This window comes from Chelonoidis abingdonii, chromosome 2 (assembly GCF_003597395.2).
Source record: "Chelonoidis abingdonii isolate Lonesome George chromosome 2, CheloAbing_2.0, whole genome shotgun sequence".
Lineage (NCBI taxonomy): Eukaryota > Metazoa > Chordata > Testudines > Testudinidae > Chelonoidis > Chelonoidis abingdonii.
In genome coordinates this window covers 248,662,830-248,683,978 of record NC_133770.1, presented here as the reverse complement: position 1 = coordinate 248,683,978, position 21,149 = coordinate 248,662,830, and the positions used below count along the sequence as shown (strand labels likewise).

Here is a 21,149-nt window from a genome sequence, read left to right as displayed (position 1 = left end):
CTTTTCCTCATGCATGCATTTTGTAATATTTGTTCTGAATAAAGATCATTTGGATTCTCCAAAAATAGAATTTTGACTAGCAAAAACAGTGCAGAAAAACAATATGCAAAATAACCTTAGGCAATATTATTCCAGTTTTAAAGTGTACTCCCTTTCTGGTTTAATAAATTAACAGGGTGAAATATTTATGTTGATTTGAGTGCACAAAAGTGGTCTGTTGTGGCTACACATGCACCATCTGTGGTGTGCACAGGTCAGTATGTGAAACTGGTTTTCCTTCTGTCATAAGAGATAGTTAAGGGTTAATGTCTTTTACCTGTAAAGGATTAAGCAGCTCAGTAAACCTGGCTGACACTTGACCAGAGGACCAATGGGCAGGGCCAGCGCTTCCATTTAGGCAGCCTAGGCAATTGCTAGGGCGCCAGGATTATTGGGGGGTGGCATTTTGCTGGAGGGGGGGCGGCAGGCAGCTCCAGTGGACCTGCTGCAGGCGTGCTTGCGGAGGGTCCCCTGGTCCCACAGCTCCAGTGGACCTCCCGCAGGCATTCCTGCGGACGATCCACTGCTCCCGCGGCTCCAGTGGACCTCTCACAGGCACACCTGCGGCAGCTCCACCAGAGCCGCAGGACCAGCGCGCGGGGTGGCGAAATGGCCATGGGCCTAGGGTGCTAAAAACACTAGCGCCGGTCCTGCCAATGGGAGGACAAGATACTTTCAAATCTTGGTGGAGGGAAGTCTTTGTTTGTGCTCTTTGTTTTGGGTGTTGTTCGCTCTTGGGACTAAGAGGGACCAGACCTCAAATCCAGGCTCTCCAAATCTTTCTGAATCAGTCTCTCATGTTTCAAAATTGTAAGTAACAGCCAGGCAAGGCGGATTAGTTCTATTTTTGTTTTATCAACTTGTAAATGTCCCTCTTTTGCTGAGAGGATTTTACCTCTGCTTGCTGTAACATTGAACCTAAGGCTAGAGGGGGTTCCTCTGGGCTATATGAATCTGAGTACCCTGTAAAGTATTTTTCCATCCTGATTTTACAGAGATGATTTTACACTTTTCTTTCTTTACTTAAAAGCTTTCTTTTTAAGAACCTGACTGATTTTTCCTTGTTTTAAGATCCAAGAGGATTGGAGCTGGATTCACCAGGGATTGGTTGGGGGGGAAAGGAAGAAGGATGGTTAATTTCTCCGTGTTTTAAGATCCAAGGGGTTTGGATCTGTGTTCACCAGGGACTTGGTGAAGCCTCTCAAGGCTGCCCAGAGAGGGGAAGGTTTTTGGTGGGGACAAGAAGTGATCCAGACACTGAAATTTCTGGATGGTGGCAGAGTTACTAGATCTAAGCTAGTAATTAAGCTTAGAAGTGTCCATGCAGGTCCCCACATTTGTACCCTAAAGTTCAGAGTGGGGAAGGAACCTTGACACCTTCCCTTCTCCCAGCATGGGGTGCTCAAGGTAAGAATGCAGCCCACAATGCCACTAGGAATGTTGCAGGGAGTGTAGTAAGCAGCAACCATGGAGCTCTCCAAGGACTGCAAAGGGTCAAGGGTTTGGGGGGTCTGGACCCAATCAAGGTTGCAGCATTTGGGTTGGCTGTCTAAGAAGGTGTTGCATTTACCTCTCCTGAGACTTTTGGGACTTTTTCCTGTCCTCTTTCCTTATCCATGCTGTTGGGCATACTAGCCCTGCAAGCCTTTTGTTCATGGTCCAATGCAGTACTGGCATGCAAGATCTCACAGAACGTGTCCTGCCTAGTCCTCTCTCTCATCCTCATCAGGGTCAGATGTTCTGTGGATATCAAGGGGGCACAAGACAGCCACCCCAGAAGCTGCTGATAAAAACAGGTGTGCCATTAGATTTATAGTCACAATGGAAAAGGTATGATACATTTCAAGACTCCATTCCCTTATTCCCATAGGCAATTTTAATAAAAAGCAGCTTATTGACACTTCAGCTTTGGTGTGCCTCAGCTCACCACTGCCCTCCAGCTCCAACCATGGAGAGTGTGGCCCACCAGTGGCGAGGGCAGGATTTTTGGTTGCACACAGCTATACGATTTCAATTGGTGTTCCATGGGAGAGAACATAGGGCAATGACGCTGAATACTGCCACTATTTTCACAGAGAGTGGTGACTTTACGATCCTCCTGGGAGAGAGAGATCAGCTAAAGGCACAGAGAATACAGCTGCTACCAGCAACCTAAAGCTGCCTGGGCCTGTATATCACTAATCTGTTTACAGGAATGGTGCAAGCCGAACTCACCATAGAATGGTATGGGAAAATGTCCTATTGTGGAAGAAGAAATAAGGCAGTCGTCCCTAGAAACCCTTGAGAGAGGATTTAATGCCTGGGGGAATTGTGCACTACTGAGCACATGCTGAATTCATGTGTCCTGCAGCGGCAGATGGGGGGTGGGTTGCAGCTGAGCTGGAGTGCAAAGACACATGGGACAGTAGATGTACCTGACTAATTGGAAGTCTAGGGGTCAGCATGGGGGAGGCTCCCTAACAATCCCTCCCCTCCACCTGTCTTCCCCCTTCTCCCCCCAAACCCGTTCATACTTTTCCCACCCACACCCAACCTTCCAAGTTCACTCCCATGCTTCTTCCCAGCAATTACATCCCTCTCGCTCAGCTCCTCCTTTACCTCAACTTCCCCAAGCCTTCGAACTGCTTCTGAGGGGTGAAGGAAATACAGTTCTGTACTGTAGCTTGAATAATCATTCATTTAAAGTTCTGTATTAGTATGCCTAGTAAGGAATCTGTCAAAACCACATTTCCTGAATCTTTTTTGTTGTCTGAATTGTTACAGACATACTGACAGGTATTTTGAAGTGTTACCAAAATAATTGAAACTGGCATGATTATACTGTGTTATTTTAACAAATAAAATAGGCAAAATTTTAAAATATTGTGCACAGAATTTAATTATCGGCGCTAAATTCCCCCAGGAGTAAGGATTGCAGAGTCTCTCTCAGGATAAGAGGGACATCCCAATGTACATTAAAGTGCTCCACATGCCTCCGTCCCCACAACCCAACAAGGGAATGAAAAGCAAATGCCAATCTACCTCTACCTCTTCTCATGTGAGTAAAATCATGAAAAGTTTACACCTGTATCCTGTTAATTTGGGGACGGGATGGGCATCATATTTAAATATTGTAAGAAAAAAAATGCATGCACACACTTACCCAAGTTCCCTTCCCCTTCATTGGGCTTATCTGCGCTTGTCGGGGGGTGAAGGGGAGGTAAAGAGGGAGAGAGGCAGGCTAGACTCTTCTTTCTTGGGTGCTAGCTGGTGAGTCTTGCCCACATGCTCAGGGTTTAGCTGATCGCCATATTTGGGGTCGGGAAGGAATTTTCCTCCAGGGCGGATTGGCAGAGGCCCTGGAGGTTTTTTGCCTTCCTCTGCAGCGTGGGGCATGGGTCGCTTGCTGGTGGATTCCCTGCAGCTTGAGGTCTTCAAATCTCAATTTTGAGGATTTCAATAACTCAGTCATGGGTTCGGGGTTAGGGGTTGTTATAAATGTGTATGGGTAGGGTTTTGTGGCCTGCCTTGTGCAGGAGGTCAGACTAGATGATCATGTTGGTCCCTTCTGACCTATGAGTCTATGAGTCTAAGACGAAATGCCAAAGCAAAAAGTCTCAAAGATCTTGACTGGCAGCATGGAATCCCGTTACATCTCCCTCCTGTCCCCATTCACAGGAGGGGTGTCTTCGGTTCATCAGTTGTCTGTGGGGGCACTGATGGGGTCTCCATCACATTGGCATGAAGTTAGTTGCAGAAGAAGAGATCTGCAGGGCAGCACTAGATCTATTGTTGGGCTTCTTGACCTTGTGGTATCCCTGGCTAAGTTCCTCTGCTTTCAGGCAGCACTGCTGCTGATCCCACCATATCCCTTTTCCTTCTTCCCCTCTGCAAACTGCTTGTGGGTGTCCACATTTCTACAGCTAGTCAATAGCTGTGCTTGCACAGCCTTTTTGCCCACAAGCCCAGGAGATCCAATACCTCCCATCTTTTCCACACAGTACATGGAGCTAGCATTGTTGAGCACTTGCCCACAACAAAGATAAGCTGCAAGATGCGCTAGCCAATGTGGACAATTAAGAAAAAGCATTTCAAAAAACACAAGGGGGGAGGTGGTTTCTGCTCTCTGTGATCTCTGCACAATGTGACTTTACAATTGTGACAGTCACAATTACAGGGAATGGGACAGCTACTGGATGACTGTTTGGGCTGACAAAGGTCATGCAGTGTCTACACTCACTTTGTTGAGTTCAGTAGGTCAACCATGACTCTACACTGTTCAAGGAGGTGTTGGGGGGGTGTTGCCTCGTAAGAGGGCGCTTACGTCAGTGTGAGACAAATCTGAGCATAATCTGAGGGCAGACCAGGCACAAATAGGTTGACTTAAGGTGATTTATGTCAACTTAACTCTATAGTAGCAGCAGAGAATCCTGTGGCACCTTATAGACTAACAGACGTTTTGGAGCATGAGCTTTCGTGGGTGAATACCCACTTCGTCAGATGCATTCTTTGCTGCTTTTACAGATCCAGACTAACAAACCTACCCCTCTGATATTTCACTCTATAGTGTAGACAAGGCCCTAGACTGGCCCAGTTAGACACTTGATGAATATACTTTCTAATTGCCAGTTTTCCTCCTATCACTCCTACTCAGTCTGAATAGAAGTTCCAAAACACCACCAGGTGCTATGATAAATCTTATTGCTATCAAATCACCACATACAAATTCCACCTCCTAAAGATAAGATAAATGTACAGAAATGTTTTGTTGTAGCAGCAAGAATGTATGATGGGATGTCTTTGTTGCAGATCTGCAAGCCCTGGTAGATGTATGAGCTCTTCCCAGGATGTAGTCAGGTCTCTAGTGGAATACACTTGAGCGCTGTGGGAAAGAGGGAAATTGCCTCGCTGTCATACAGGCAATAACCTTCATCCATCTGTAAATAGACTTCTGATTACAGGGTAAGCAGGTTGATCACAAGTTGTTATCTAGATTATTTATGTAGAGTAAGCACAGATGCAGCAGCTTTTCTTTATGTTTCAAGGAATTATAAGAACCTTAAATGATAGGCATTTTAGAAGTGCCAAGTATTCTGGTCTCATTCTTTTGGAGGCAGTTCTTCCATCAAAATGTCCCCTGAGCCAAGTTGTTGAGGAAGCAATCTTAGGCCTTGGCTACACTTGCGAGTTGGAGCACATTAAATCAGCCCCTAACTCATGACACGTCCACACTGGCAATGCACGTAGAGTGCCCGGACTCTGCGGCTGGAGAGCTCCTGGTAATCCACCTCTACGAGAGGCATAACGTTTGCTGCGCCCTGGCTGGAGCACCGTGGTGCCAGTGTGGACACCTTGGTCTATTAATGCGCTCTGATTGGCCGCCCTGCAGTGTCCCACAATGCCTGTTCTAGCCACTCTAGTCATCACTTTGAACTCTACCACCCTGCCCTCAGGTGATGTCAGACCTTCCCTTTAAATTCTCCTTCCTGTTTGCTCAGCAAGGCGTGTAGTGCTCTCAGCGCATCTTTCCAGGTGACCATTCCTCCATGTGCCAGGCAATCCCCAGTATGGAGCAATGGCGGGGTGCCAGACCTCAGTGTTTGGGGGGAGGAGGCTGTCCAGTCCCAGCTGCACTCCAGCCATAGGAATTATGATACCTATGGGCAGATATCAAGGGCCATGATAGAAAGGGGCCATGACCAGGACGCAGTACAGTGCAGGGTTAAAGTGAAGGAGTTGCAGAATGCCTACCACAAAGCGCAGGAGGCGAACCGCCACTTCGGTGCTGCGCCAATGACCTGCCATTTCTACAAAGAGCTGGATGAGATGCTTGGGGGCAACCCCACCTTCACTCCGAAGTGCACCATGGACATTTCAGAGGCAGTGGCAGCCTAGATTCAATAAGGCAGGAGGAGGAAAGTGCAAGCAAGGGTGCTGAGGAGAGGGGCCCAGAGCCAGAGGACAGCCCGGCATCCCTAGATGCATGCAGCCAGGAGCTGTTTTTGAGCCAGGAGGAAGGTAGCCAGTTGCAGTGGACAATGCTTGTGGAAGGACAAACAGCAAAGGAGGTGCCTGGTAAGCGGCTTTTATTTTGGGAAGGAAGTTGTTTGGTGCTGGCTCTTGGTGCGAGGAGGGTTGCAGAAAGAAGGGTCAGGGCTGCATGCCTGCCTAGATGCAGAATAGGGCACTAATGTGCCCTCTCACATTGCAGTAATCGGCCTCAGTGATCTCATTGAAGGTCTCATGCAGAAACTGGGCAATCTGCTCATGCAGGTTCCTTAGCAAAGCTACTGTGCTCCTTGTCCCAGTCGGGCTAACATGTCCATGCCACTGTGCAGTGATGGGTGAGGGGACCATTGCTGCACACAGGCAAGCTGCATATGAGCCAGGACAGAAGACACACTGTAGTAGAGACCCTCCCTTGCTTCCCAGGTCACCCTCACCAGGAGATATCTTCCAGGATGAACTCATCCTGTGGATAATGTGAGGACAATGTTCAGTATAGGGGCCCCCTGCAGCTGTTGGCTCTCCCCAAGGCACAGAACCCCAGAGGACAGTACAGCCCTGAAACAATCCCCTTTGCCCCTGTGGTTACTCCCCATTTTGGGGCTCTTGTGGGTTATGGGTGCTTGCTATGGGATGGGCACTTTCTCCTATTGTGTGCACTGTGCTTATCTAAATTGGGCTGAATCACTGCTCAGTCTAGTGTGAACAATGCTGCCTCTTAAATGCTGTATCTGTAAAGTCAAAATGCAACCCGGAGATCCCAGCTGTCCTGGTTATCAACAGCTGCAAGGCTGCAAAGAATCAGGAAGCATCCACAAAGAAGCGAGGAGGACCTTCTGCATGAGGTCATGCAGCAGCCCCTTACTGAAAATCAAAAAGTACAGGAGTAGTGGGAGACCAAAAGGAAGCTCAGCCAGGAGAATGCAGAGCACCAGCAACAAACCACAGAGCAGCTGCTAAGCATTATGGAACACCAAATGGACTTGATGAAGGTACTTACAGCACTGCAGATGGAGCAGATCCATGCCTGCTCCCCCTCTCCTGACCCCCCAATAGTCCTTGTCCCAAAGATCTTTCCCTTGTGTACCATGTCATCGACAACCCACTTTCCCCAACATCTGGTTTCTTACTGGCACCAGCTGCCTCCAACACCTGCAGCTTCACCACTCAGCCCTGCAAACTATGACCCTTACCTACTACACTCAACCCCCATCACCATGGCTTTTAGCCAGCCTGAAGTGCAGCACTCATTGCATGGCACTCCAGACAGGAAGGCTGACTATAACAGGACATATTCAAATCTGTGATTGTCCTGTTCCCCTCCCCACCCCCCCTTCCCTCCTCCCACACAGGAGATGCATCATGCCATGTGTCTCCCCAGAAGTTCCATTTCTTTTCAATAAAATTAAAGTTTTTAGGCTTTGAAAACTCTTTATTGCATTAAGTAAAAGATAGCATAGCCCAGGAAGGGAAAAAGCACTGCAAGTCAGTGCATCATAAAATCAACAAACATATGTCTACTAGCATTGGAACCACTGCACTTCACTCCTGTGCAGGGCACCAAACATTACTGGTGGCTTTCAGCATAAAATTTCTCCCTCAAGGCATCCCTAATTCTTACAGCCCTGCGCTGGGCCCCTCTAATAGCCCTGGTCTCTGGCTGTTCAAATTCAGCCTCCAGGTGTTGAACCTCCATGATCCATGCCTGAGTGAAGCTTTCACCCTTTCCTTCACAAATGTTATGGTGGGTAGAGAACTTGGCTATAACGATGGGGATGTCGTCATTGGCCAGGTCCAGCTTCCAATACAGACAGCGCCAGCATCCCTTTAAATGGCCAAAAAGCACACACCACAGTCATTCTGCACTGACTCGACCTGTTGAACCGCTCCTTGCTCATGTCAAGGCTCCCTGTGTAGGGTTTTATGAGCCACGGCATTAAAAGGTAAGTGGTATCTCAAGGATCACAATGGACATTTCGACTTCCCCTATGGCAATCTGGTCTGGGAAGAAAGTCCCGGCTTGCAGCTTTCTGAACAGGCCTGTGTTCCGAAAGCTGCGTGCATCAGCCTTCATGTTCATGAAATGCCCACAGCGATCCACAAGCGTCTGGAGAAACATCGAGAAATACCCCTTTTGGTTTATGTACTCTGAGGCTAGGTGGTCTGGTGCCAGAATTGAAATCTGTCCCCCCCTCTATCGCCCCTTCGCAGTTAGGGAAACCCATTTGTGCAAAGCCAGCCATAATGTCACACACATTGCCCAGAGTCACAGTTCTTCTGAGCAGGATGCAATTAACAGCCCTGCACACTTGCAGCAACATGATTCCAATGGTTGATTTTCCCACTCCAAACTGGTTAGCGACTGATCAGTAGCTGTCTGGAGTTGCAAGCTTCCAGACTGCAATAGCCACACACTTCTCCACCAGCACGACAGCTCTCAATCTCGTGTCCTTGTGTCGCAGGATGGGGATGAGCTCAGCACACACAGTCCCATGAAAGTGGCTTTCCTCATCCGAAAGTTCTGCAGCCACCGCTAGTCATCCAAGACTTGCATGACAATGTGATCCCACCACTCAGTGCTCATTTCCCAAGCTGAAAAGCACCATTCCACTGTTGTGAGCATATCTGTGAATGCCACAAGCAATCTCATGTCATATGTGTTATGCGTGTCCTCATCATTGCTGGACTTCTCGCTGTCACTTCGTAGCTTAAGGAGTAACTTGACTGCAATTCGTGACGTGCTGGCAAGACCCATCCGCATATTCCTCACAAATTCAAGATCCATTCCCACAGACCAAAAGGTAAGACAGAATGTGCAGTACAAAAACTGTTGAAAGATTGTGCCAAGTGTGGACAGAAGCACAGGGATTGCTGGGATGCGAAGCGATGCATCACGGGGCATTGGGACAGGACCCAGGATGCACTGCGCTCCCCCTCCCCCCTAAGCCACAGCGCCAGAATGGGAAGAGGAGCTCTGTGGGATAGCTGCCCATAACGTACTGCTCCCAATGCTGCTGCAAGTTCCGCAAATGTGGCCACGCTACTGCGCTTGCAGCTGACAGTGTGAACACACAGCAGCGCTTTCCCTGATGCTGTCTGAGGGCTGGTTTAACTTCCAGAGCTCTCTACATCTGCAAGTGTAGCCATGCCCTTAGAGAAGCAAAATGTTTCAACACCAGTACTTTGGAGGCATATTAAGTAGTAAAGCACCTCCCCCAACTCTGGCTGAACAGAATTAAGACTCTGAAAGACAAGTGAAAAAAAATAAGCCATCTCTACTCTATTAAGGAGAGCTCTACTTACCAATTTAAAGCCAATGTCAAACAACAAACAAAGCTTTTCTCAGGAGGACAGAGTTAAGCCAGCTGTTGGGAGACAAGAAGTTCATTGGAGGCTGGTGTCCAGGATTTAAAGAAAAAGTTATCGGCTGGTAACCATTCCTCTCAAAATGGAAATAAAAGGTTCGGGTAGTATCAAGCTATAAAACACAGAGCTGTGATGTATGGTATTCATTTAGAGAGGCAAAAAAGTGTTTTACTATTGTGACTGGTAGCAAACTCCTGCTGCCTGTGCTATATCTATTGAGGATCATGTATATCCGTCTCCAGAACTCAGACAAAGACTAAGTTCACTTAGGGGGAAAAAATGATGGATTAACTCCTACAACAGATTAACTGTGAATTTCTTGTGTGATGGAAAAAGGTCCATCTTTGTGTTTCAGACCTTTAACATTACAATGAGAAGATGCTCCTGGGGCACTGTAGGCTATTAATGTGTGTGTACATAGATGTCTGAGCAATTTATGACAAGTTTTAATCTATTTTAGCTGTAGCTAAAAGTTTGATAAGGAGAATGAAATTACTGATCAAAATGGTGTCTGCATCCTATGTTATCACCCTGCCTCACGAACAAGGGGTTAAAAAGAAATGCCCTACATGAGTTTCTAAGAGCAGTCATCACAGCTTTACTAAATAAAAAATCCATTCTGCACTACAGGAAGCCTACAAAAGGAAAGGTATGTGTCCTTTTTTACTTCTTTAGAATATATAAAGGTGGCTAAACAAACCCACTGTGTCACTTTTCTACTCATTGTTCTACTAAATCACAGCCCCCAATTACTTTCATTTATTTAAAATGAAAAATATTGAACAACCACCAACTCAGAGTATTCAGGTTTTAAACCATGTTCTGAATAAGCGCATCTCCAGTACTTACCTATTTCACACCAGATGACTAAAGAGCTTCTCATGTTACATTAAGAAAACAGAATTTCTGACAAACAGTTAAATGTTACTAAGCATATAAAGATTGTCACAATACAACAGAAGAGTCTAAGGCCAATCAATTATAAGAATGTTTGAATATTTATAAGTTACACTCAATCTATATTAAACCCTGTTTTTCAAAATATAACCAGAACAAAAGCACAACAATTCTGTAGTGTACCAAGTGTATATTTCAATTTACTGTATGCAATCTAACAACAAATTTGGTCATAATTTACCAGATATACATAAATGATTTAAGTAGTAAAAGAAGATTCAGTTTCAAGAGAATAAGTTCATACCTTGAGAAAAAAGTAAAATACATTAAGAATGTAAAGCCAGGTCCAGTTTCTAAGCATTAAGTGAGCTGTATTCTAATAAAGCAGATTTAGGTGAATTTCATATGTATATATATTATATATATATATATATAGACGGATCTACCAATTGTAAACTATGGTTTTAAAGGGGATAAATGGGATGAAAAAATCTTTGCGCTATACTTACATATTCACAAAGCAGAACATTACTTTTAACGTTTAAAATACTTTTTCATAGGATCTTTGCCCAACTAATTTCTACTTTGGACCCCACCAGAATTACACATTTCAGTCTAGAATGAGAAGAAGATGGATTCTTCAGTTTAAAAAAAAAACAAACTAGTCATCTGTCAGGTTTATAGTGCTGTGGAAACTACCCATGAAACAACTGGATGATAAAAAAAGATGCCCTTTAATACCCATATAACTGTAGTTCTGCTTATCTCAGTTTCATCCAGCAATGTCTAACATTAATTCACTGTTCTACTGAAATAAAAGGACAACAGTAAAGCTTGTCTCTTTAAATATATACCAACTTTGATCAGATAGAGCACCATTAAGATTCTGTCCATCAAAGCATAGTTCAAAGTTTTCCACATAACTAGCATAATTTAATTTAGTTACCCGATATAAAATAGGAAAATATACTCATTTTAAAATTAAAACAAAAGCTGAAAATATGGGGACCCTCAATTTTTTTCATACAGTACAGTCACACTGGCCTAGCTATGTGTTATGATAAATGCTGTGCATATTTATTCATTGTGACATAGTATTACATCAAATGCAGTGTCCAATGATCAGCTAATTCATTAGGCTAGATGAAGCGAAGGAGTTTAACCTAAAGGTGCAATACCCTCCCCTCCCTCAGAAAGAGGCCTGAAATCATTTGGTACAGTATCACAAGTTTAGAAAAAAAGTCCATGGCTACAAAAATTCAAGTTTCAATGCCTCCTCAAAAACTGAAGTAAAGAGTGTTGGGAGCGGAGCATTCTAAGTGGTAAACTCAAATGAATATCACTTTGCTTTTGGTTTTGTTTTGTTAAAAATGTTCCATCAAATTAAGCCGCTAGGTTAAACATAATTGAACATTAAACACTAGAAACACCCCAGAAAAATACAAAAGAATTAAAAAAATTAGATCATTTGTGTTCATTTTAATGAATAACAATGGGCACAACAGCCTAGTGTCCAATTCATACTGCATAACAAAACTAGCCAAAAGCAGGCATTTATTGTAAATTAACAAAGTCAGATGTCATATACTATTTCTATGACACTCTCCCCCCCATTTTGGGGATTCTTTAAGCTTTAAGTTGGACTGAGGTATACGCTGGAGGAAAAAAGATGGTCAATAGGGAATGCTGCCGACAAAGATATACCTAAAACAGGCAGCAATGCCAGAAAGAATTTAATACACACTAAAATTTGCTAAGTGGCAAGGAAAAAAAAGTTACTCGTATTTGAATCACAATCCCCCCAGTATTATTAATCATTTTTTCCTTGTGTGATTATTCTGCATTTGTAGAAGGAGAAACAGCTTTCTTGCAAATTCAAAATTGTCAAGAAATCAAGTCAGTAAATTAATGCCAATATCTTCTCCAGTGCTTGTCACCTATACCACAGGCTGGCTTAAGCCAACCGATATAAGTCGATTTCATTAGCATGTTGGTACTACCTATACTGCATATTTAAGTTACTGAGGAGTTTAGACCATTAAGGGTAATGGGGATGCAAGAGTGGTGTGGAAAAGCCCTATTCTTGGAAATAAGAGCCACTTCTATGGCTGAAACTATGATTGGATTTGGGGAAGCTGTCATTTATTTCCATAACAAGATTGTAATTTTCTTCATTCATGTTGAAGGATACATGAATGTGTAACATAATAAGTACAGATACCATGTCTGAATAGGACCCAAGTAGCTATATCCTATAAATAATAAAAAATACATTTTCTTTTGATAACTGACTAGATGTGAGGACTCTGTATAATTCAACCAAATGGTTGTATGCTGTACAGTCCTGTGCAAATATCATAAAAAATTTAATAATCCTTTTTTGCTATAAGGCTTTGACCCTACAGTTTTCACAGCAACATAACTACCATCCAGCCTGTACCATATTTTGCAAGCCTTCAGTCCATGAACTCAAATTGTCAATCCACAGTATCCAACTGCAGCATCCTTAAACAATACACCCTCAGTCATCTAAAGGCATACAGACTTCCCCAGATTCATCCCATCGAGACTGGTCATTTTGTTCTTCTACATCATCAACTAACTCTTCATCCGCTTCTCCGACTTCATTTTCCTCATACTCTTCATCCCTAGGGAAGTCTGTGTCCTGCACCTGGTCTACTCCCTCTTGCCCTCCTGGTTGAGATTTATCTGCACAGTCTACACAAACTCCATAGCGTCGAGATCCATGTCTTATTCCAACACTGGCTGCCAGCATGAAGATCTTCTTACACACCATACACTTGTACTTTTTATCCTTTTTATGCACCTGAACAGGAAGAGAAATGTTATTTAGAAGAAACTCACATTTGCAACATTTGGAAAAACTTGCTGAATTTGCATGAATTCATGTTTGAGGTCAGCTCGTGTTTTGAGGTCCTCAAAAGAGTTTTTGATGCAAACTTTGCTAGCCAAAAGCTCAGAAGTGAGACGAAAGGGCCTCTGAAGGTTGAGGCGCAATATTTTCATTGCCTTAGCTGTTGCCTGCCTAGAGATTTTGCAGCTGGTTGGGATACAACTGGTTTGATTATTGTCCGTTTCACTGCTGTTCAGTTTTGTATAGACACTTGAAAACAAAGATGCTATAAAGTTACACTGAGTCCTCTTTTCGAAGACTGTCTTTGTTATTCTAAGGGCTAGAAACTAAAAATAAATTAGCTTAAATCCTGCAAAAATTAACGGTGTAGGCCCCTTCATTCCTTAGGAAAGCTTCCCACTTCTCTATGGAGAGTATTTTCAAGACCTATATATGGCACTGAACTCCTTATGCATACAAACTGAATTAATATGCATTGTAACCATTCCATTATTGTTTAAGGATACAATATGAAAATATAGTTTTTCAACAAACAACACAATTTAAAACCAGATGGAAATTAGTTGGAGGGGAGGTATTTCACCATATAACATTTAGGCCTTGATTATAGGGGAATATGTTAACAGTTACAGTGCTGTAATTATACCAGCATAACCACTGTGCGATATTTATAAGAAGAATGTTTTGTTTAGCTTAAATGCCTTCCCATGCAACAATATAAACAAAAAAGCCAATCTTATATTGGAATACAAGTGTGCCCACAAGAGGTTATACTGGTATAACTGTATCTGTTTAAATTCTTAGATTATACTGAAAAAGTTTCCTCTGTAGACAAGAATGAAATTGGTACTCAAAGACAGAGACTGATGAAAAAAATCCATGCAGTTGATACAGTTTCAACTCGTGCATAGAATCAGTATAGTTATAGCACTACTAGATTTTGTTGTTTTCATAGTTCAGACTCACTAGGCTCTTGTCCCATACCTAGGGCAACAAACCCATTCCTCAAATGAAATTTTCTTACTGACTAATAGAAACAGCTGCTCACTGCAATTAAAGTCTCGAGTGGTACTGAAACTACACCATGCCAAAGTCAAGAAGCCCAATAGGGCTTATGGGCTTGAGCTTCCTCTCAATGAGGCCCAAACAACCTAGTGGAGCTTGTGGATCTATTCGGATCACACAGAGGGAGCCCACAGAAGTTGTAGATGTTCAAAATGCAATCACACAATCTTCCACAAGTGGTGTCTTATGAGGGTAGTGCTTCGAAAAATAGCATCATCTTTTTTGCTACCAGTTTGACCCCTGCTTTTATTGCTTCCCTAAAGCTGAAATGTTAGTGCACCTAGGGTTTATACAACCCAAGAATTAAAATGAAACTTCATCTGTCTCATTCCTTGTAAACTACATAGAAAATACCAATCAAAATGCCTAGAATATAAAACACATCTCTGGCTTCTCACATAAGAGCTCATCTTGAAGGACTGTGATTATCGCCATTTAGATATACTCACATGGCAAGTTAGTGAGTAACTGTTCAATGGCATTTTACACGGAATCAGTGTCAAAGGCAAGTTTTCATTTTCAGCATCAGGTTGAAAACACTGATCGCCCCACCCTGGATTTTTAAAGTGCATAATACATCATCCCATCAGGTATCAGAGGGCTAGCCATGTTAGTCTGGATCAGAAAAAGCAGAAAGAGTCCTGTGGCACCTTATAGACTAACAGATGTTTTGGAGCATGAGCTTTCATGGGTGAATAACCACTTCGTCGGATGGCCCTTGAATGAACATACCTTCAACTTCAACAAGACACTTGGGAGAAACTGACTAGTGGATTGTCAGTTTGGGCAGAAAATGGTGAAGGAGTAGTAGTACAGAATGAAAGGATGTCATATTCAACTGCTCCCCCATCAAGGGAAGGCTTCTTGTCTACTAAGCCTGTCAAAAGATGCATTTCTGCTCTTATTTTCTGTCACTTCCTCAATCCTCCTAGAACATCTGCCCCAAAATACTCATGCCATCAACATGGAAGACCTTGGAAACAAATTTCACAGACAATAGTGTGATTTTCAGATGGGAATTTAAAGAGACAGTTGCCCTGGAACCAAGTAGACTCAAACCTGGTTACTTCACGGTAAAACAGACACTATTCACATGTCAAATCTCTTAGAAATGGTTTCTACCAAAGATTAAGAAACATTTGAGAGTTTTAAAGATGTATACAGAAAATGTTACTTACCAAGGAATGTCTTTTTACATGCTCTCTTCGAGTAAACAGCTTCCCACAGATGTCACAGCTAAAAGATCTCACCCCTGTATGAATGAGCAAGTGTCTCTTTAGTGTTCTTCTGTACTTGGCTACATAATTACAGTGTGGACACTTCAGTTTGTTCATGATTAGAGCAGATGAATCACCTAAAAAAAAAAGAAGTCCCAGCGTTCAGTAATGGAACAAAATAAAACAAGATTATCCTTGGACACATTCTAGTACAGCTGAAACCGCAAAAGGCTTTTGCATCATACGGATGTTAAAGTTACTCAGGTCAAAACAATGTTGCTCTAGGGTCCACTGACATGGTAGGCCCAGTAAGCAGGATTTGACTGTAGGTGCCTATCTAGTAAATATGGACACCCCATGAAGTCTCATTTCTCCTACAAAAAGATTCCAGAACCCAAGGACAGACCAAGTCTTTGGAGCTGAGGGAAAAAACCCTGTTTTTATTGGATTTCCTTATGTATTGTCTCCATAGAACCTCATTTACCCTCCCCTTCTTTCACTCTAATTCAGAGCTCAGATACAGCTTCTAGAGGTAGAGACAGCAGAGAGACCTTTGGCACCTTATAGACTAACAGACATTTTGGAGCATGAGGTAGAGAAGAACTGAGGTATCATCAGGAGGTAAAAGCTAGTTATACCCATGGGCCAGGGATGGTAGACCTCAAAGGCCATGCACAAACCCAAATTATAAGAAGTGTTAAGATACTACACTACTACATCTCTACCCTGATATAACTCTGTCCTCAGAAGCCAAAAAATTTTACTGCACTATAGGTGAAACCGTATTATATCGAACTTGCTTTGATCCACTGGAGTGCGCAGTCCCGCCCCCCCGGAGTGCTGCTATACCGCGTTATAGCCAAATTCGTGTTATATCGGGTCACATTATATCGGGGTCGAAGTGTATATGACAAAAGGAAAGGAATGGGTCCAATGACTATGGTACAGTTTGACAGAGAAGAACTCAGGAACCATTAAGGAGGATGGCTATTCACCCAGGGAAGACAGGAACACAAGACATGCACATGGACTTAACTGCCACCAAAACTTTTAAAACAGGTTTTCTAAGGGCACGTGGCTATGCACAAGATGGATTCTGTAGCATTGATGTCAGGAAAGAGAAAGCAAAGACTTGTATGTGTCTGAACAGAAGGTACTACTGCTCCCTGGGGCAAAGCCTTAATTCATTCGTACGATGGATTTTAAGTATTTGTAGTCTTCAAAAATTTGGCTTTCAATAGCTGAGCACTCACATTTGCTGCATCTAATAGACTCGTAACGTTAACTATTTGAATTCTAGTCACCTTTAAGAAATCTTATTCCAGAACTGACTGAACCTGTACTCTTATGCATCCCAGCAGAGGTAATCAGTAGGCAGACTGCAGACCAAATTCAGACCTTCAGACACTTAAATGGACTGCAAAATCTTTTTATTTACTTATTACCATTATTATTGTTGTAGTGTGACAATTTTTTTTGGTTAAGGTCCTGACTCCAGAAAAACAACTGATTACCCCTGCATCAAGGTATTACATGTTTAAAAGGCAAAAAGACAGCCTCTTAGAAAAAAGAGTGCCATGATAATTTTTGTTGGGGGTATTTTTAATTTAAAAATCTAATACTAATGTATAAGGCTATGATTTAGTCACAGAGGACCTCTGCAACAACTTCTGCTTCAGCTGTCAGCAGCTGAAGCAGGGGCTGGAGGCAGGATTGGGCACCCCTGCCAGGCTGCAAGAGCTCATTACTGCAAGCTGGATATCTGGAATCAGGACCCTGCAAGCCCCTGCCCCGTAGTTTGCAGGGGGTGGAGGGACTGCAGTCGGGGCTGTGCACCCCTGTCCTGCAACCAGCTCTGGAGCAGGTGCTGTGCCCCACAGCTTCCACTGGGGTTGCTCATACCCAGACCCATGGCAGGAGCTGCAGCAGGGGCTGTGCGCCCCTGCCCTGCAGCATCCCAGTGCCCTGCCCACTGCGCCCCCCTCCATGGCTAGCTCCAGAACTGGGGCTGCAATTCTGCCAGGGGCTGCAGCTGGGAGCTGCGTGCCCTTGTCCCGCAGCATCCCAGGACCGTACACTACCCCCGGCTGTGGCAGCTCCAGGGCTGGGGCTGTGCATCCCTTGCTGCCCTCCAGCCCCATGGCTTCTGCCAGGGTTGCATGCCCCAGCCCATAGCGGGAGCTGTACGCCCCTGCCCCACGGTGTCCCTGGGCCATGCACCCCCTCCTGGATGCGGCCGAGGCTTGGGAGGGGGGCACGCCTACAGCTGGGGCCATTCACACATCCCACAGCTGTATCTCTCTCTGGAGCAGGAGCTGCACACCCGAGGCTGCGCACCCCCCCCCCCCGCTGAAGCAGCTTTGGCATGTCATTCTCTCCCCTCAATGGGACTCCATTTCTCCTCACTATTTAGCCCTGCCCCTGGCTATTTTTAGTCAAGTCACAGATAGGTTACAAGCTCCATGAATTATTGTTTATTGCCTGTGACCTGCCCATGACTTTTACAAAAAATAACCGTGACAAAATCTTAGCCTTACTTATGTATGCCCACAAGGATCGGAGGGGGGGAGGCTGATACAAAACTGAAGCTTAACATTAAGACCCTGCACGAACTATTATGTTGAGGAAGTTTCTCCTAGTAGATAAAATATTGGACTGGGACTTAAGGGACCTGGGTTCTTTTTCCAGCTCTGCCACTGGCATGTGACCGTGGGCATATCATTTCACCTCCTTTTGCCTCAGTTCCCCACCTGTAAGTGTCAGTGCTTTATGAAGAAAGGATAATAATATCTTGAGTTCCAATAAAGGGACCCAAGGGCTAGATATTACTACCCACTCCTATATGTTCCTAAAATAGCTGCTTTATTGAGAAATGGTGCATTTTATCAGTAATATGTTTGTTACATGATAGTGCTTCTTTGTATACTCTCAAAATCTTCAGAGAATGTCTACAACTAACCCCGTAGCTACATCTTATACAGTGGGAGTGATTTGGGGGGTGGGGAGGAGGTTACTCCCAGAAGGGCAAGACCACCTAACCTGGATCTCAAGAGAAGATGCTTTAAGCCATGCTGAAAGGAAATATGAATTGGGCTAACCAAAAAACTTAGTATGTGAGTGACAATTTTCAGCGTTAAGCATTACATATTTGAAGATCAAATCTATTTTATCTGTATGCTAATCCATCTATCCTAAGTTGATAATAAGTGCCTAAACTTAAAAAAAAAAACCACACCCCCCCTGAACTGGCTATAGTTTGCTTTGGGAAAAGTTGCTGTGACATTGTCAAAGAGAAAGTTTGCTATAACCCAGGATTTTTAAAAATTTTTCATATAACAAGAATAAATTCAAGGAAGTCAGACTAGATGACCACAGCAGTCCCTTCGGCCTTATAATGTATACGATCATTAAACAGTACAAGAAATTGGACCCCCAAAAAAAGAGGGTTATGAAGGGGGAAAGAAGTTTACTTGCCATTTTCCCAAGCTTCTTTTGGCCAAGATTCCGGCAACAGTCCATACTTGAAATCATTTGAAGTACCCGGCAACAGTCCATACTTGAAATCATTTGAAGTACCCGGCAACAGTCCATACTTGAAATCATTTGAAGTACCTGTTACAAGTAACGTTCTTTTAACTTGATTCAGACAAAATTGTACAGAACAGAATTCTCTAAACAGTTATATTTTTAAACAAACTTTTCAAGAAGCTTTATGACTAACTTGTGATACTCGGAAAATTGCAGATTCTGCAATATTAGGCTTCTACTGCAATTTTGACTACAAGCACCCCCATTCTCAACCCCGAGTGGCTGACAGCAGAAAATAATGACTTTATTACTGTGAATAATAAGGTCCATTGTTAGTTTTCCACAGTTTTCACTGGCTTGTCTGCAACTCAGCCACAGTTTTTTGTTTTTTTTTGACAATCTCGCAATTCGAGTAGGGCCTTATTTATGAATTGATTACTCTGATAGTCCCTTATAAGTAAGCATTAACTAATTTCACTAAAATGTGGGATTTTTAGACTACAGCCTTGGGCAATTTCATCTTCTCCATGCTGACAGATTCTCCCTCAATAACATTAGCTATGCAGATAAATATTGACAGCACAGTTGCATCTACACAAGCACTTTTGCCAGCACCGATATTGAGCAGAAAACACAATTTTTTCCTCATTCCCAGTCAACATCGCTTTGCTGGCAAGACTGTGTAATGCACACTATGCCTTATACAAGTAGAAAGATGATTTAAACAGGTGTAACTTATTTCTGTAAAGTATCAGAGGGATAGCCGTGTTAGTCTGAATCTGTAAAAGCAGCAGAGAATCCTGTGACACCTTATAGACTAACAGACGTTTTGGAGCATGAGCTTTTGTGGGTGAATATTTCTGTAAGTCTACTGTGATAAATGCCTTTATTTGCACTATAACTACATGCATACTGGGGGTTGTACACTCTTAATTATATCCAGTTTCAAACAAACATACTTAAAGCAGTATAAAAAACCTGATCAGCCCTTTGTCCCATCCAGTCTCTACATTTATATGTTTGTGAAAAGTTTTATAAAAAAAAACTTTCTTATGCAAGTCAAATTTAAAGGAATATGGTCTACTTAACACACACTTACTTGAATTTTGTCCTATTCTTATACTATTTTTTCTTATGTCTATTATAAAGCAACAGGGGATTTTTTTTTATTTTTATTTATTTATTTTTTAAAAAAAGCTGATTAAATCCATCCACCCACCGAACAAGAGATCCAGAATTAAGTGTAGAAGCTGAAGATTGTAGTCATTAAGAAGGGTTAAAAGTTTTAAAGTTGAATCTCCATTTAAAAATGTATAAATAAAGAGCAGTTCTGTTGAACCTCAAATGAGGACTGCAATTCTGTTTTTGGTTTCTAAATCTAAACCTTAGTTCATACATACACACAAAAAAGCCATACACCCAGTATTTACAGAATGTAGAAGAGAAAGCCTTGAAATACAGGCTCTATCACAAAACAAAATTTTATGCACTTTGTATCATTCTTCTCTTCCCCCATTCAACTCATGTTGTCACTCCTTCCCCTCTCTCCTGGCTTGACTTTAGTTTGTTTTATTCTTCTTCTAGCTACCAATGATTGAAAAAACTACACTTAGAAACCATCATGCCTAGAAGCCATATATTGTTGTGATCCTCTAGCAACTAACTGGGTACAGGCCCCTTATCTATGTGTTTCTTTAGTCAGGCATAAAGGGAACAAATCTTTTACTAAGGGCACATGCTGGCATTGGCAGCATTGCACACCATTCTGATACACCAAAATATAGGTATGTTTTAGACTGAATTCTGATGGGCAGCCACATCATTCCTACCCTTCTCCTGTGCCTGTTCTTCACTGGTGACGGGTGTTTTAAATCTGGAGTCTTGTAATCTTGTCCTACCCTCTTTTGTCGGGTGTTAAGTCTTGAGCAGAATGGGAATAGCTATGTCTGCACTTTTGTAAATTCCGGCTAACAAATCCATTTGCAGGTAGGGGGTGCACACAATATAAGAAGTTCTGCCATGCTTTGACAGTGCTACAGCAGCAGAGGAGTGACAGTATACTTTCTTTCTGCTGGGCAAGATGTGTAGAAGTATCCAATGTACATCAATTTTTTACTACTACTGTACAATGAAAATCTCCTCACCATCAAATTGTATGCATCAGTTTTACCCTGCCG

At 43.1% G+C, this 21,149-nt stretch overlaps 1 protein-coding gene across 1 annotated transcript in view; it reads right to left on the bottom strand.

Annotated features, from left to right (window-relative positions):
* Positions 1–11,746: 11,746 nt before the first annotated feature.
* The window catches only part of ZBTB10 (zinc finger and BTB domain containing 10), a 33,503-nt gene continuing 24,100 nt past the window's right edge, over positions 11,747–21,149 (bottom strand). Inside the window, exons 3-5 of the mRNA XM_032766090.2 lie at positions 18,919–19,056; positions 15,406–15,581; positions 11,747–13,114 (exon numbers count right to left, since the gene is read on the bottom strand). Coding sequence (XP_032621981.2) covers positions 12,809–13,114; positions 15,406–15,581; positions 18,919–19,056 — 620 coding nt within the window. The 3' untranslated portion in view covers positions 11,747–12,808. The remainder of the gene's footprint in view (positions 13,115–15,405; positions 15,582–18,918; positions 19,057–21,149) is intronic.